Source organism: Anas acuta, chromosome 7, assembly GCF_963932015.1.
Source record: "Anas acuta chromosome 7, bAnaAcu1.1, whole genome shotgun sequence".
NCBI lineage: Eukaryota > Metazoa > Chordata > Aves > Anseriformes > Anatidae > Anas > Anas acuta.
In genome coordinates, this window is record NC_088985.1 from 34,661,610 (window position 1) to 34,675,432 (window position 13,823).

The 13,823-nt window shown below is 41.9% G+C and overlaps 1 protein-coding gene across 2 annotated transcripts in view; it reads left to right on the forward strand.

Moving 5' to 3' along the window:
- LHPP (phospholysine phosphohistidine inorganic pyrophosphate phosphatase) overlaps nt 1–13,823 on the forward strand; it is a 63,150-nt gene that overhangs the window by 8,036 nt on the left and 41,291 nt on the right. For both annotated transcript variants that reach the window (XM_068689106.1, XM_068689105.1), the window contains exons 2-6: nt 2,126–2,313; nt 2,604–2,757; nt 5,259–5,322; nt 6,253–6,345; nt 13,549–13,640. In XM_068689106.1, the coding sequence (XP_068545207.1) occupies nt 2,126–2,313; nt 2,604–2,757; nt 5,259–5,322; nt 6,253–6,345; nt 13,549–13,640 (591 nt within the window). The remainder of the gene's footprint in view (nt 1–2,125; nt 2,314–2,603; nt 2,758–5,258; nt 5,323–6,252; nt 6,346–13,548; nt 13,641–13,823) is intronic.

The window sequence follows — 13,823 nt, forward strand, 5'->3', positions numbered from 1 at the left end:
ACTAAGGCTTGAAGCAGCCTGGGATGTGTTCAGCTGCTTCCACTTTGGACATGCATTTCAGAAGTGTAACTGTGGTTTTCATCTAAAATTGTGAAAAGGGAGTTAAATTTTAGTAGTATAAGAAAACCCAGTCTTTGCTTTTACCAAGCTGAGCTGTGAAGGCACATTTATTTGTCTGTGCAACTCAATGGTTAGTGTTGTTCCTGAATTCATTTAATTGACCTTTGAGAAGAGAGGGAATAGATTCTTCTTCAACAAATGTCTGTTTCCAGACGATCATGAATCGTGAGATTTTTTACCTAAGAGCGTGGAGATAGGCTTTGCCTTTGGAATAAGCTTTTTTTAACCACAGCACACTTTGTTCAAGTTTATGTATCCAAATTACATTGCTTTGCTTTTTAAGCACAGCTGAAACCGTGTTTTGAATAACAGATGTGGAATACTGTCATCTCACTGTCACACCAATTGTTCATTGTTCTGAGAAGGTCACATCATAATTCATTAACAATAATTATTCCCTGGGTACACCCTGCACTTCTTCACTCAATTGCTTCATTAACTTGTGAGCGAATCTCACATTCACTGCTCCAATCAATGAAGATATATTTATAATGTACAAGTGGATGCTATTAGTTACAATATATTAACTGCCTAATTTAAAATAGAAAAGCTATCTTTATGAAGGGCAATTAACCACTAAGTGTAATTGATAATTCACATACCTATGATTAGGAAAGACAAATAATAAGAAAGAAATGAATCACCTGTGTTACTGAAGAAGACATTGGCATGCAGTTTTAATGAGCACAAGGGACTCTCTGGGTCAGGACTGGATTTCTAAGAATTTTTGATACAAAGTTCTTCGTTGGATGCCTTATCTCAAGGCGATTTTGGTGTTTACATCAACCTGTTGGGATCCTCTTCCCTAGAAAAGGAACCCACACATTTTGTTGTCTCAAGAATCAATGCGGGGGGTTTCCTAGTAGAAAACATTTTTTCATCCTAACACAAAGAAACGTAGTCATATTTCAGTAAGAATTTATAAGCCTCTGGACCTATTCACACTAAAACTAACAAATGTTAGGCAAAGCACTGAGTTACCATTTAAAGGTCCCTGTTTTGTCGTGACTGCATTGAAACACAATGGTTCTCCAAAAGGCAGACAACTCATCTTCAAAGCAGAGGCCTTTTCATGACATCCCCCGTGGCTCACTGCAGCTCAGTCATCAGCTTGGCAGGGTGAAGTGATTCTGGCACAATGCAGTGAAGAATGGTTAGAAATAACATTTCGTTTCCTGTATGATGACAACTAGATGAAATGGTTAAATTTTCATCTGTAGGTGTTGAAACACGGTGTTAGCACCTGTGTTTGCAGGGGGGAAGCAGAACTGCTGAGGCAGAGGACTTGCATGAGATCACAGAGCACTGATCCACAGGAGGGGTGTCCTTGGCTCTGGGCACCTCAGGCCGTATTTTCTTTCCTTCCTCGAGAAGTCAAAAATATTTATCAGTAAACATTTATTAATAAATCAGTTTTATGAGAGATTGCATGATAAATGTGACCGAAGCCATCCCTGTGTTATAAAAGCATCCTTCTTGTAGCATGATGCAGCTAGCTGGCCTCTTACTTGGGGTCTGCAGAAGTGCAAAACTGCTTTTACATCTCAAACACTGATCCACCACAGCAGACGACCAGTAAGTGGACAGGTGGAAATCCCAGTAAAAATGCTCATAGCCAGTGGTATTGCTCCAGTTTCTGTACTCATGGCCGTGCAGTTCGTGTATGTACATCCATGGACTGGTCTAACAGTAACTGGATGTGAGGGTTTCTGATTGGGAATTCTACCGGATTTCAAGAAAGGTAGATACAGATTTATGGCAGGGGATCTGCATGTGGAACTTGTAGCACTTCAGTGTATTTTAGGGATGCCTTGGTCATGGTAAGGGTGACAGAGCACTGGAACAGGCTGCCCAGAGAGGCTTTGGACTCTCCTCAGAGATATCCAAAACCCACCTGGATGCCATCCTGTGCAATGTGGGGACATGTTAGATGTGGGACAGCGAAGCTGATACTCCCAACTCTGTTTTATGTGCAGTTAACTCCTCTGTTGCTTTTACACGACAGGATCAAAGCGTCTGGCCTGAAGCTGCGGTTCTGCACCAACGAAACACAAGCAACCCGAGAGAAGTTTGTGAAGAAGCTCCAGGGCCTGGGCTTTGACATCTCCGTGGCCGAAGTCACTGCCCCAGCACCAGCAGCCTGCCGCCTCTTGAAGGAGCGTGGACTGAGGCCACACTTGCTCGTGCATGACGGTGGGACAGTGCTGCAGCACACACTGGGGCTTGGGAGGGGACAACCCAGAGAGATTTGGGGATTTGTGACAGAGCAGCTTGGTGGTGGGAACTGCCCCCAGCTTTGATGCTCCTACTCTTTCCTAAGCCACGAATTTCTGTAATAAACTTAATGACTGGATTTATATATTTTTTATTTCTTAATGTTTCAAGCAACGAATGAAAGCAAACACGAATCCGGGAGAAATCATCAGATCCAATGGGATATGCAGCAGTAAGGGATTTGTAATGTGTTTTTTTTTTCCCTTTAGATCTTGTCCCTGAATTTGCTGAGATTGATAAAACAAACCCAAACTGCGTGGTTGTTGGGGATGCAGCAGAAAACTTCTCCTATGCAAACGTTAATGAAGCTTTCCGAGTTCTGATTGGGTTGGAGAAGCCTGTGCTGATCTCCCTTGGAAGAGGGTGAGTTGAGCACTGTTTGTTTCCTTCTCTAGTCGGTGTGTTTTTTAATTTCACCCAGTAACTTGGTACCTAGTGGAAGCCAGATGGTGGTGTGGGCATTCACACTGCCAACTTTTAAGCAGTTAGTCCATGTGTTCAGCCCTGATCTGCCCAGGTATCTGTCAGTGAAAAATCCTCAGTAAGTAGGTAGTTCAGTCATCGAATTTGGCTTCCTGTCCCGAGTCATTTATTTGTAGACTTTCCAGTGACATAATGAGAAACTCAGGTGGTTATGCTGAGTTGGGTCTCTAAAACTAGGTGGTATGGATGCAGCACTCACTGGGATGAGTTCCATTTCAAGAGGAGGAGGAGGAATTGTGTCGAGCCTCTCATCCTTCAAAGTCAGCATTCAAGAGTGAGCTAGACCTCAATGAAACAATCCATGTGTTTGCAGATGGTGGTGGGAAGGTCAAATAACAAGTTTTGTAAGCCACTGGGAATATACGGTGATATTTTTAATTCATACCCTGAACATCAAAGGTAAATTTTGAGCACCCATTTTCGTACACAGGAAAAGTCCAGTCAGGGGATTTGGATGTTTTAGTAAAAACAATTCAGTTGGATGTATTCTGAGATTTTAAACAGGTGGTTATTAATGGCAGTGCTGAATAATGACAAATCCCCACAGCCTTGGAGGAGTTATTCTTATCTGCTGACCAGTGTATGGGCTTAAAAAAAGAATACACATGTTTAGTTGGAGGAAACCATAATGACTTTTTTTTCAGTGGTTCAATAGACCATAATGGGCATGAAAGCCCTTCTTAGTCTGTGGATTATTGATCCAGCAGGGTGGAATTTAACAGCGGGAAGGAGCAGTTAAATCCAGTGTGTTTCCATACCTCACACTTGCACGCTCTGATCCTGTAACACGGGGAAAAAATCTTTACAATTTTTTGGTGAGAAGGATAAGGAGAAAATGATATGAGCCAACAACATAATAGCTAATGTACATAAAATAACCAAGTTTTGTGTCACATAATACTGCCTTTCAAAGATAAATGCAGAATAAACCTTTGTTTAAGATTGGCAGCATGAGCAATGCAAAAATACCTTTGTACCCCATGCATATAAAATATTTATTCCATCATTCATTGATGTAGACAGTTCTAAAGCATTATTAGTATTTTTTTTAAGGATTCATTTTTTTTTAATGGGAAATAACCCATGGTTGGACTTCCTGAGCTCAATTTTCATTGTGAACATCCTGTTTTATGGTCAATCCTTTAGATACTGTGAACATGAGTTCTGCAACAAATGCTGAAGAAGTTTTCAGACTTGAAGAACAGAGATTATAAACTGGATTATTTATCAGTTAATAGCTAAGAAGCATCACTGATGTCAAGGGCCATAGGAAAGACAAAAAAAAAAAAAAAAAAACACAAACCAGTTTCATTGTTTATGTATGGAATGAGTGTAATTGGTAGGACCTTAACAACACCTCTACCTTGAGCAAGCAGGTTGATTTCTGTTGAAGTTTTAGTTCATTCTATGGAAAACGAAAGTGTCAGAGTCACTGAAGCAGAATGCCCTCCTCCTGAAAATGGAGTGATTTACATTTAGCATCTGTTTTGGGCTGAGAGTGGGAATTGGCTTTGTAATTTCTTCTGTCATGCCACTGTCAGAAAATTAAGCTGTTTACGCTAGACTATAGAAGGTTAATGGCTGTTCTAGCAAAGGTCAAGTGGTCATTTTAAAGGGAAGCTGTGCTGAATAATCGAAAATGGCAGAAGGATAAGGCATAAAATCTTAACTGACTGCTCATCCTACATTTTTCTTCTCTGTCATACAGAAACCTGTCTTTGCTCTGATAAGGACGGCTTGGAAGACCCGTGTTAACGTGATTTGCTAGTCCAGAAAAATGCCAGAAAGATAGAAATTAATTTGGGAACTTTATGGCAATAGGAACATTTTTAGAAGGAGCAGAACTTAGCTTTGAGAGCTTTCTTAGTCCTGATAGCAAAGAGAGCTTAAACAGGCTTTTCTTGTGGGGGAGGTTTGTGATAAGCCATGGTGGTCGAGTGCCTGGAGTCTTCCTCCAAACTTTCTGGAGGAGGTGTTACAGCTGCTGGTTGGTGCCAGTCCTCGTGTGACATCTGCCAAAGCGTCTCTGAAGAGCGATGTAGCTACTGGCCTTCATGAGAAACTAGCACTCTGTGCAGTAGAAAATGAGCCAAATTCACCCCTAATCCAAGCTAGAGGAAATCCCTTTCAATGATAGAATTGTGCCCTGGATGCCAGAGAGATACCTGGTCTGAAACCTTTTCCCCAGCACTGCACAGTACTCAGCCTGTCCTTTACTTAATTCCTGGTGCTAAATTAAGGCTTCAGAGTTTCTGATGACTTGCCTTTTCGGTGCAGCCATATGGACATCTGTATAGGCACAGAAATCATAAAATGTACTTTCTTTGTGTTTAACTGCCAACACTTTCATTTCATTGGAACTTTATCACTTTCATTTCCAGACGCTACTATAAAGAAACTGATGGCCTGAAACTTGATGTTGGAGCATATATGAAGGCATTAGAGGTATTTTATAGCTTGCTTTATGCTTACTCGCTCTGTGCACCTTGTTAAAGAGTAACTGGTGTAAATATGGGTCGTCTTCTGTAATTACTCACCTTGGTAGAGGAAGTTTCCACGGACTGAAACTCATTTGCTGCATTCTAAAGATGGTTGGATTTTATATTATTCACTTTTTCTGTATTTAAAACGGGAACTTTTACCATCATGGTACCTTTATTGGAAGTGAGGCCCTTGAAAGGAGGAGTCAGAAAAGAAAAAACACAGTATGTTTTCTGCAAGATATCCAAGAAAAACTGTTTCTGTTTGGCATAGCATTTAACACAGCTCTTGCCCTTAACAGCTTACAGCATAAACCCCTTATTCAGCAAGATTCTTATGTGTAGTCCTGTGTTTAAGCCTGATTAAGTCTGTGCATAACTGGAACCCAATAGATAAGCCAACCTAAGGGTGAGAGAATGAGAGAATCATTATCCTTCTTTTTACAGGCTTGCAGAGAGATTTTAGAAAAGTAAATACAGAGGGAATTCAGGGAAGGAAGCAAAGTAGGGGAATATACTCACTACTCCAATACTTTTGATCGTTTCATGTGAAGGATATTTGTTATTTCTGTAAGAGTGATGCTCTTACAAAAATGAGTGATACTGGAACTGGCTAGGAAGACTGCTGCCGTGATGGAGAATGAAACAGATTTGTAACTTGAGATGTTTCAGGATGACTTTCTGTTCTGACAGAGAGCATTGAACCCTCCCATTATCCAAACCATCAGATAGTTATCTTCATCTGCTAATCCATTGTGTTATTTAAGGGCAGAGATCAATAATCACATACTTCTTATACAATTGACTGGAATTACAGAGTTGAACAAATCCTTTTCTGATCTATATAGCATTATTTGTCTCTCTCTTTTTTTTTTTTTTTTTTTTTTTTTTCCAGTATGCCTGTGATGTTGAAGCTGAGGTAGTGGGAAAACCAGCAAAAGCATTTTTCGAGTCAGCCCTCGCAGAAATGGGAGTTCCGCCACAGGAGGTAATGTTGCTGATGCCATGACTGTTGACTGTGCCACATAGTTATGCCGCTACACTGATTTGCTGTCTTTGACAGAAAGTTACAGAAGACATTGAGGGGAATGTGGCCTTGAGAACGTGGTAAACACTGGGTGAAAATACACTGAGTCTGGTTTTTCATACATGGTGCAAAGAAATGCTTATATTCAGGATCTTTCTATGAATTACTAAAAAAAAATCTGAAAGATTGCTTTGGAGGGGAAGAAAAATGTTTTACCCATTCTATCAAATAATGTGAAGGACTGAGAGTCAAGAGGATAAATGGTAGCAGGTTGGGGTCTGTTGAATATTTTCGGCCTTGCGTGTACTTCCTACCCTCCTGGAAGGCATGGCATTATCTTTCCTCAGAACTTCTTTGCTGTCCTGAGGGTTTTTTTTGACCATTTTCTGTTTCCCTTTTCATTCTCTTCTGTTTGCTCTGACTTTTACCATCTGTATCTTTACCTACTTTAGTTTTCCATCCTAATTTCCCTAATGTGGTTTCTCTCTTTACTTGTGTTCTTGTGATGAGCCTTCTTATTCACCTTCATTCTAAACCACGTAGTTCAGAAGCACGTGTACTTCTGTTGAGAATTCCTTTATTTGGAGACTAAGGAAACCAATACAAAGGAATAAAGGTCAGGTTTCCCAAGGAATTATGGAAGACGGTGTGCTTCACAATGTAACAGATACCATGAAGGCTGCAGCCTGGTGGAATTGCAGCTGAAATGTTATTTCCTTTGCTGTCACATTTGCTATTTTTATTTTTTTTTAGTACAGTTCCTAAAGGGGGAAAGGCAGAAGTAACAGAAGCACTGTCTGACCCCAAAACTCTTCTAATGTTACTGGTTTCATCAGGCTTTCCAGAAACACACCGAGTGTGTGATGCTCCCTGCTTACTTAGCACGGCCCCCTTTTTTTTTTTCCTCCCTGTAGTTGTGCCCTCTTTATTGATTTGTTGTCGTGTCGCACAGGACATAGGGATGAGTATGAGATGACTAACAGACGACAGTGAATTACAAGGCAATAACTCCATCACGGGCTTTTGGTGACATCATAAACAACAGGAGTGAAGTTTGGGTGGCTTGTAGGTCTGTGGAGCCTGGAGAAGAAATTATGGCCCTGTAATTCAGTATGTGCTTGGGTCTTACTTTATTATAGAATGGGAAGATGGAAAAGACCTTGCAGGCCATCTAATCCCTCTCCTTCCCCATGCAGGAGTGTTCCCTGCTCCATGTTGATCAGTGTTTTGTGCAGAGTGGTTTTCAGTGAGCAAACAACTGGGCTTCTTTAAGTACCCGAGGGACAGTGTTCACATCCTCTAGTAGATCTCATGAGCTGGCAGCTTTTTCTGAGATCTGTTGAGATGCTTCCCATTGAAACTCTGTATCCTTATTTCTAGTTTTAGTCCAGGTAACAACCAAAATAAACTGTGTTTAGCTCTCAGCAACTTTCCTTGTGATCCAGTCGCTCTGCACCCTAACCTGCTGCAGTGCTCTTTTCGGTACTCCCTTCAGTTTGTCAATATCTTCCCGGTAACAACATAGCTCAGCCTGAGCAAAATATGCTAGGTATTGAGCAATTACTCAATCCATTCATCCAACCAACAAACCAAAAAAATCCATTTCAGAAACCGAATGGCATTTCAAGAAAAAGGTAGCTGGAAAAAAAGAACAGAGAAAAACAAAACAAAACACACAGAGCTCAGCCCTTAAATTTTATGCCTCTAAATCAGAGGTATGAAGGTTTGTGTTTTCTTCCTGCTTGTATAAGGAATGAACAGTGTGCTCTTTTGGGGTTTTCTGTTTTGAGGTCCTGCGTATGGACATTAGTTTCCCTTTTCCTTAGGCAGGACAGTGCAGTTGTCCTCAAGCTTTGTTTTGCCACCTTGCCACCATGTCAGCCCCTGCCATTGTGGGAGAACATCATCACAGGGATGTGTTTCCATGCTGGGCTGCAACACCACACCCCATTTCTCAATGAGTTTCTTGTTTCTCGTTGCCCCAGAGAACCAAATTTGAGCAGATGATTTAATGCATCACCAGCCTGGTATAAAAATGGTCCCATAGGGTAAGCCCTGGGGGCTGGTTCTTGTTAACTTCAGGAGGATTGGTTTGGGTAGAGAAAAGTGGTTATAGCCCTTGGAGAGATTATTATTTATTCAACCTTTGCCAGATTTTCACAGTGCTACTAGTAACTAGCTTTATATTTTGACAGATATTTTCTTCCCAGATAGTTTCTCGTATGAAATGCCACCAGTTTCTAACAATAGGCCTGGTCTGTAGGTGTAATTTTTCTTACACAGAGAATGAAGATAAAGGACATATGCACCTCACCAGCAGGTCTGCAGTAGGTACCACTGCATAATGGCCCCGGGTGCCTTGTCGGTGTTCTCGGCGATGGAAAACCAGGGCTCGCTGCTGTAATTAAAAACTAGACCATGAAGAATATGTGTGGGAGGAACAAATTACAGAAGAGCACACCGCCGTAATTGTAGTGTATTTTTGTAACTTTTGAGTGCTTGACCTTGCAGCTTTAATGTTCTTTCGAGACGGATTTGCAGGTTGTGTTGGTTGGTCATACATAATAATAAAAACGCGGTATGTGCAGTGCAGTAAGTTCCTCAGTAGTGCACCCTGTGAGGTTTTAATCTGTCTCCCAAATGAGCTTTACTTCTCTGTGCTTGTAATGACAAGATGAGCAGTGGCTTTACTTGCCTTTACTTTTATAAAATGTTTACCAGTAATTTATTCCACCTGTGGAATGCGTTTAATCCATACCACCATTAAACCATTTCGGATGAGCTGCGCATCTGAAAACATTACAATTTTCTTTTACCTGACTTCTAATGAAAAATAGCTTTTTAATAAAGCTGTCTCACCGCAGTAATGCTAGACAGTGGCAAATCTTAAATTTCTCAAGCTGCTTTAATCAATAAAGTTATCACCAGTCATTTCCCTGGGTAACTGCTTCTTACCGAGACCCTGACTTTACCTTCTGCTACTGAGATGTTTTCAACCTGCACTTAGACTAGGAGGAACTCCCTGAAGTCCAATTTTCATTTTAACCTTTCCTCAATGGCCTAGAAATAACAGATTGCCAGTATTACTTTAATAGATTGGAAATTTAAACCTCTTAGAGGTAACCAGACCTGTCTTATGATTCAGTAATATGACAAAGAATAACACATCTTAAAGGTTACCGAAATACCTAATTCATGTGTTTTAAGGCGGCTGTAACAGTGGATGATTTTTACAGCTTTACAATAAAACCTAACTAACGTTAAGGCTGCCGTACTTTTATATAATCATAAAAAGTTCTGTCTGTAGCAAATTGTCCAGCCTCAGCGGGAGTTATGGCAGGTTATACTCGAGTGCATAAAGTGCTGGTAGTTAACCAGCTCCCATTTCGGCCAGCTGCCTGGCCCAGGGGGGAGGTAGCGGTGCGTGAGAGCACAGGCAGGTCACCCTCACCATGCCCACCAGCCCTGCTCTGCTTCTGGGGCTGACGGGGAATATTTTCCATCTCGGAGAGAAGAGCTGAGCAGCCACGTGAAGTTTCAAGCGTTGAATCCTGCTGAAAGCATATTCAAACTCAGCTGGTTCTGGGGTTTTTGGAACCTGCCCTGGAGGTTTGGTGTATTTCTGTGTTTCGCCTGCCTGATACAAATTCTGCCAGGTCGGAGGCCACGTGTGGTGCCTCGCGTGTGTTTGTGGTTTGCACAGCCAGTAGTTCCTGGATAGAAGTACAATTAACAGGAATACGGGGTCCTGAAGCCTAGGAGATTGCCACGGGGAGAAAAATAAATGTGTCGTATTCATTGTGTAGTGTCTTTAATTTTAATCAGGATTTTGTGTATGCGCTGTATTTCTTTACATCCTTGGCACCTTTAACTTTGCTGTTAAGCCTGTAGCAAAAACCTGCTTAGGCGTAAGTATTTTCAACTCTAGAAACATTCACTGTGTTAAATACTCTTAAAGTTCCTTTTCTGATCAAACATGTTTCTGTGATTTTTTTTTAATGAATACTAAAACTCTGTTTACAGAGGAAAAAATAGAAAAGGTTCCCTCCCCTTCACCCATCTCTGAAGCTGTCCGTGTTAGTAGGTGAGAGGATTTGTCCAGCTGGGATCGTGTTGTGCCCTGAATCCTTCGAGCTCGTGTTCATCTCCTCCATTATCACTGCTGCTCTGGGTTGGGTTTGATGGGGACAGCTGAGTAGCCACGGCTTCCCTCAGCTCTGGCACACGTGTGCTTAATGTATCGCTTGCACACAACCATGCACACCATCTCTCACCAGCTACACAGACCAGGAAAAATGTAAATTACACTCGGCTTAATTCTTTGATGATTTTCGTAAAACCAGAGAGATTATCTCAATGCGTTTTTGTCCTTCTTTTTGTCATTTTGTAGCTGATCAAAAAGAAGCAACTTCCCCGGACTAATTGCACAGATTAATGGCGTGATCCCCATGTAAATTGTGAGCACAAACGGGGATCTTTTCATTCTAGCTTTGGGGTGGGTGTATGACCTTTCAGTTTTATATCTTTCTCTTCTTGCCATATTGCAGTCAGGGAGGAAGTTAAACCCAGGTTTGACAGGTAGAGTTTTTTTTTATTTCCCCTGACAGTGCACCTTTTGACCTCTATCTTCTTGCCAATGATTTTTTAAATCCTTAATGATTTGGGAATAATTGCTCCTCCTTTAGTGATTATTGCCCTTCACCGATAGTAAATCTGTGAAATCCCCGGGGGCTGGAGTACATTTTGGTATGCGTATGCCACAAGCTGGCCTGGACAGGCATCGCTGCTCATGTGCAGCTGCACTTGCAGGGCTGCTGGGTGTCTTGCAGGAAAACTTGTCTGGACGGAGTGAAATACAGCCCTGCTGAGCAAGCTTCCCCTCTGGAGGCTTTGGAGGGCCTGCCGAGCCACCCCGAGCTGCCCTTTCCTGCTTTCAGAGGAACCCAGGACTGAAAACAGAGGATGCACAGATGAGAGGAGGGGGAAAAAGGACAAAATCTGGCAAAACTGCTCCCAGCCAACTCCTATTACCTATTTTCCCCCAAGCTGTTTTGAGAAACATAATCGTTCCCACTAATCTGTTTTCTTCCTCTGTTTATACACGCTTTATTTACTAATTACTTCAAATTAACCCTTCATTTTCCCCCATTTCATGCTGGAGTGGTAGGGAAAAGCGAGCTGTCTACAGGGGATCTTGCATCAGGTATCTTAACAAGAACACGTGCATTTCTGTGAGCAGAGTGGATAAGGATAATGGGCCAGTAAATAAGGATGAAAAAGATCGAGCTCTCCATCACGTGCTGGCTTTGAAGCAGTTTGTGAGCAGGGAGCTCGAAAGGCAGCGCTGCCTGTCCCACAGCCTCCTGCTGATCTTTCCCTATGGACACGTTTTCCCGAGCTGTGCCCGTGTTCCCACGAGTCTTTCCATCTCCTCGCTCCTTCAAAGAGCTCTCCAAGTGTGATCGCAGCCGTGTTGCTCCTACGCAGAACGAAGCCAGCGTGTGCACAGATAAAGCGTTGCAAAATGAGCTGCTTCGGTGTGGAGCTGGACAAATGAGCCTTGACTTGCAGGGATGGCCTATTGCATCCCCTCACCAGAGGGTGATGATAATCCCTCACGTGGATGGTATTTAAAAACAGCAGGAAAGATGAACTGGGCTGCTAACTGCTCTATATAACCCCGCGTGCTGTACCCAATGTGTTACACAAAGGAGGATTTGTGTTTTATCAGCCGGAGCTGTTCCAGGTGTTCCTGTACACGGCTCAGTTAGGTGCACGAATGCTCTCCAAATGTCCTGCTTAGATAGGGCTTTAGGCATGTTCTGAGGCTTCCTCCCCAGATCTGGAAAGCTGCCACCCAAGGCAGTCCTGCCCCCATTGCCAATGGCCCTTCTGACCCTCCCCAGCCCACAGGCAGGACGAGGACCCATTGTAACAGACCCTAGGCTCAAAACGTACAATTTCTTTAATAAGCAACAGTTTGCTTAGCAATTCCTTGTGTCTGATGTGCAAACATGAAAATAATCAGTTATCAAAAGCCTATGGAAGGAGCAGAGCAGTTCAGGCAGGAATTCCTCCTAACATTGTGCAAGGCGTACTGTTGTGAAAGCCTGGCAGTAAAGTTTATGTAGTAGGGGGCTGTTCAGCAAGAGGAAAATACAGCTAATTAATGTGTTTTAAACAAAATTCAACTTTGAAAAATCCCCTATTGAAATTTGATAGATAAACTAGATCCTGTGCTTTCAGAGCTGATGTGTTCCCCCCAGCTTTAGGTGCTGCCTCTCTTCTCTGCAGGGTAACCTGGGGTGCCTTTGGGATGTTGAAAGCTGATTTTATTTTTATTTTTTTTCTTATTAGTTGTAGATCATGTGCTGCTTTTTTGTCGAAGTTATGAAATGAAAACCCACAACCATTTTGAAATTTGAAGAGTAAGAGCAATAACTTTTATTGCAGAATGGTAGAAAGCACTTGAAATTTTGTAGGCACAGCTGTGAATGAAGTGAGCATGCACACTACTTTTTTTTTTTCAGACATGCAGCCAAATCCCCTCAGCCCAGCCAAAAAGTTTCTTCTCAGTTACCTGCTTAGCTGAGTTTGTTGGGATTTGCATAGATTTAACGCAGTCTGTGCTGTGCCTGTCTGTACCATGTCCCACAGTGCAAAAATCAATCAATCAGATGTTACACCGACAGAAGACTTCCCAAATTTTTGTGTCTACCTGAAAATGAGTTGCATGTTATGGTGATCACAAGTTTTTGACTAGCTTTTAAAATACCAATTTTAAGGAAACTTTTCAAAAAGGTACAATCCAAACAGTTTACATGAAGGCTAATATAAATGAATGGCTAGGAACATAATAGGGATAACTTTACAAAAATCAACGTTTTGTCTGAATTGTGTGCCAAATCACTTTGGTTTTTGTGATGGATTACAAATTGTACGGATGTCTACTGCACTAGTATATTGCTCCAGGAGCTATAGCATGAGTTATAGTCAAGGTAGGATGACTTCTAATCAATATGATGACAATATTATCTTGTTTAATTTGTCTGATGGCAGCATTAAACATCAAATCAAGCTGTTTATTATGTCAAAGGAATGTGAAGCATGGCGGAAATCAAATTGACTTGACACCAGTTTTTCTGTATTTCATTGCTTTGACAGGCCATCATGATTGGAGATGATATTGTGAGTGATGTCGGAGGTGCCCAGCAGTGCGGGATGAGAGCTGTGCAAGTGCGGACAGGGAAGTACAGGTCAGTGCACGCCCTACACCCTGTGCAACACCAGGTTAACCATGGAAAGAGGGGAAATGACTGTAGGCAATGATTTTTGCACTTTCCTTTTTGCCGAACTACATGGTGCTCTTAATTTTCATACAATTCATTCATTTCTAAAAGAAAAGGAGGTGTGATTTGGAACCTGGTACACCTGCTGAA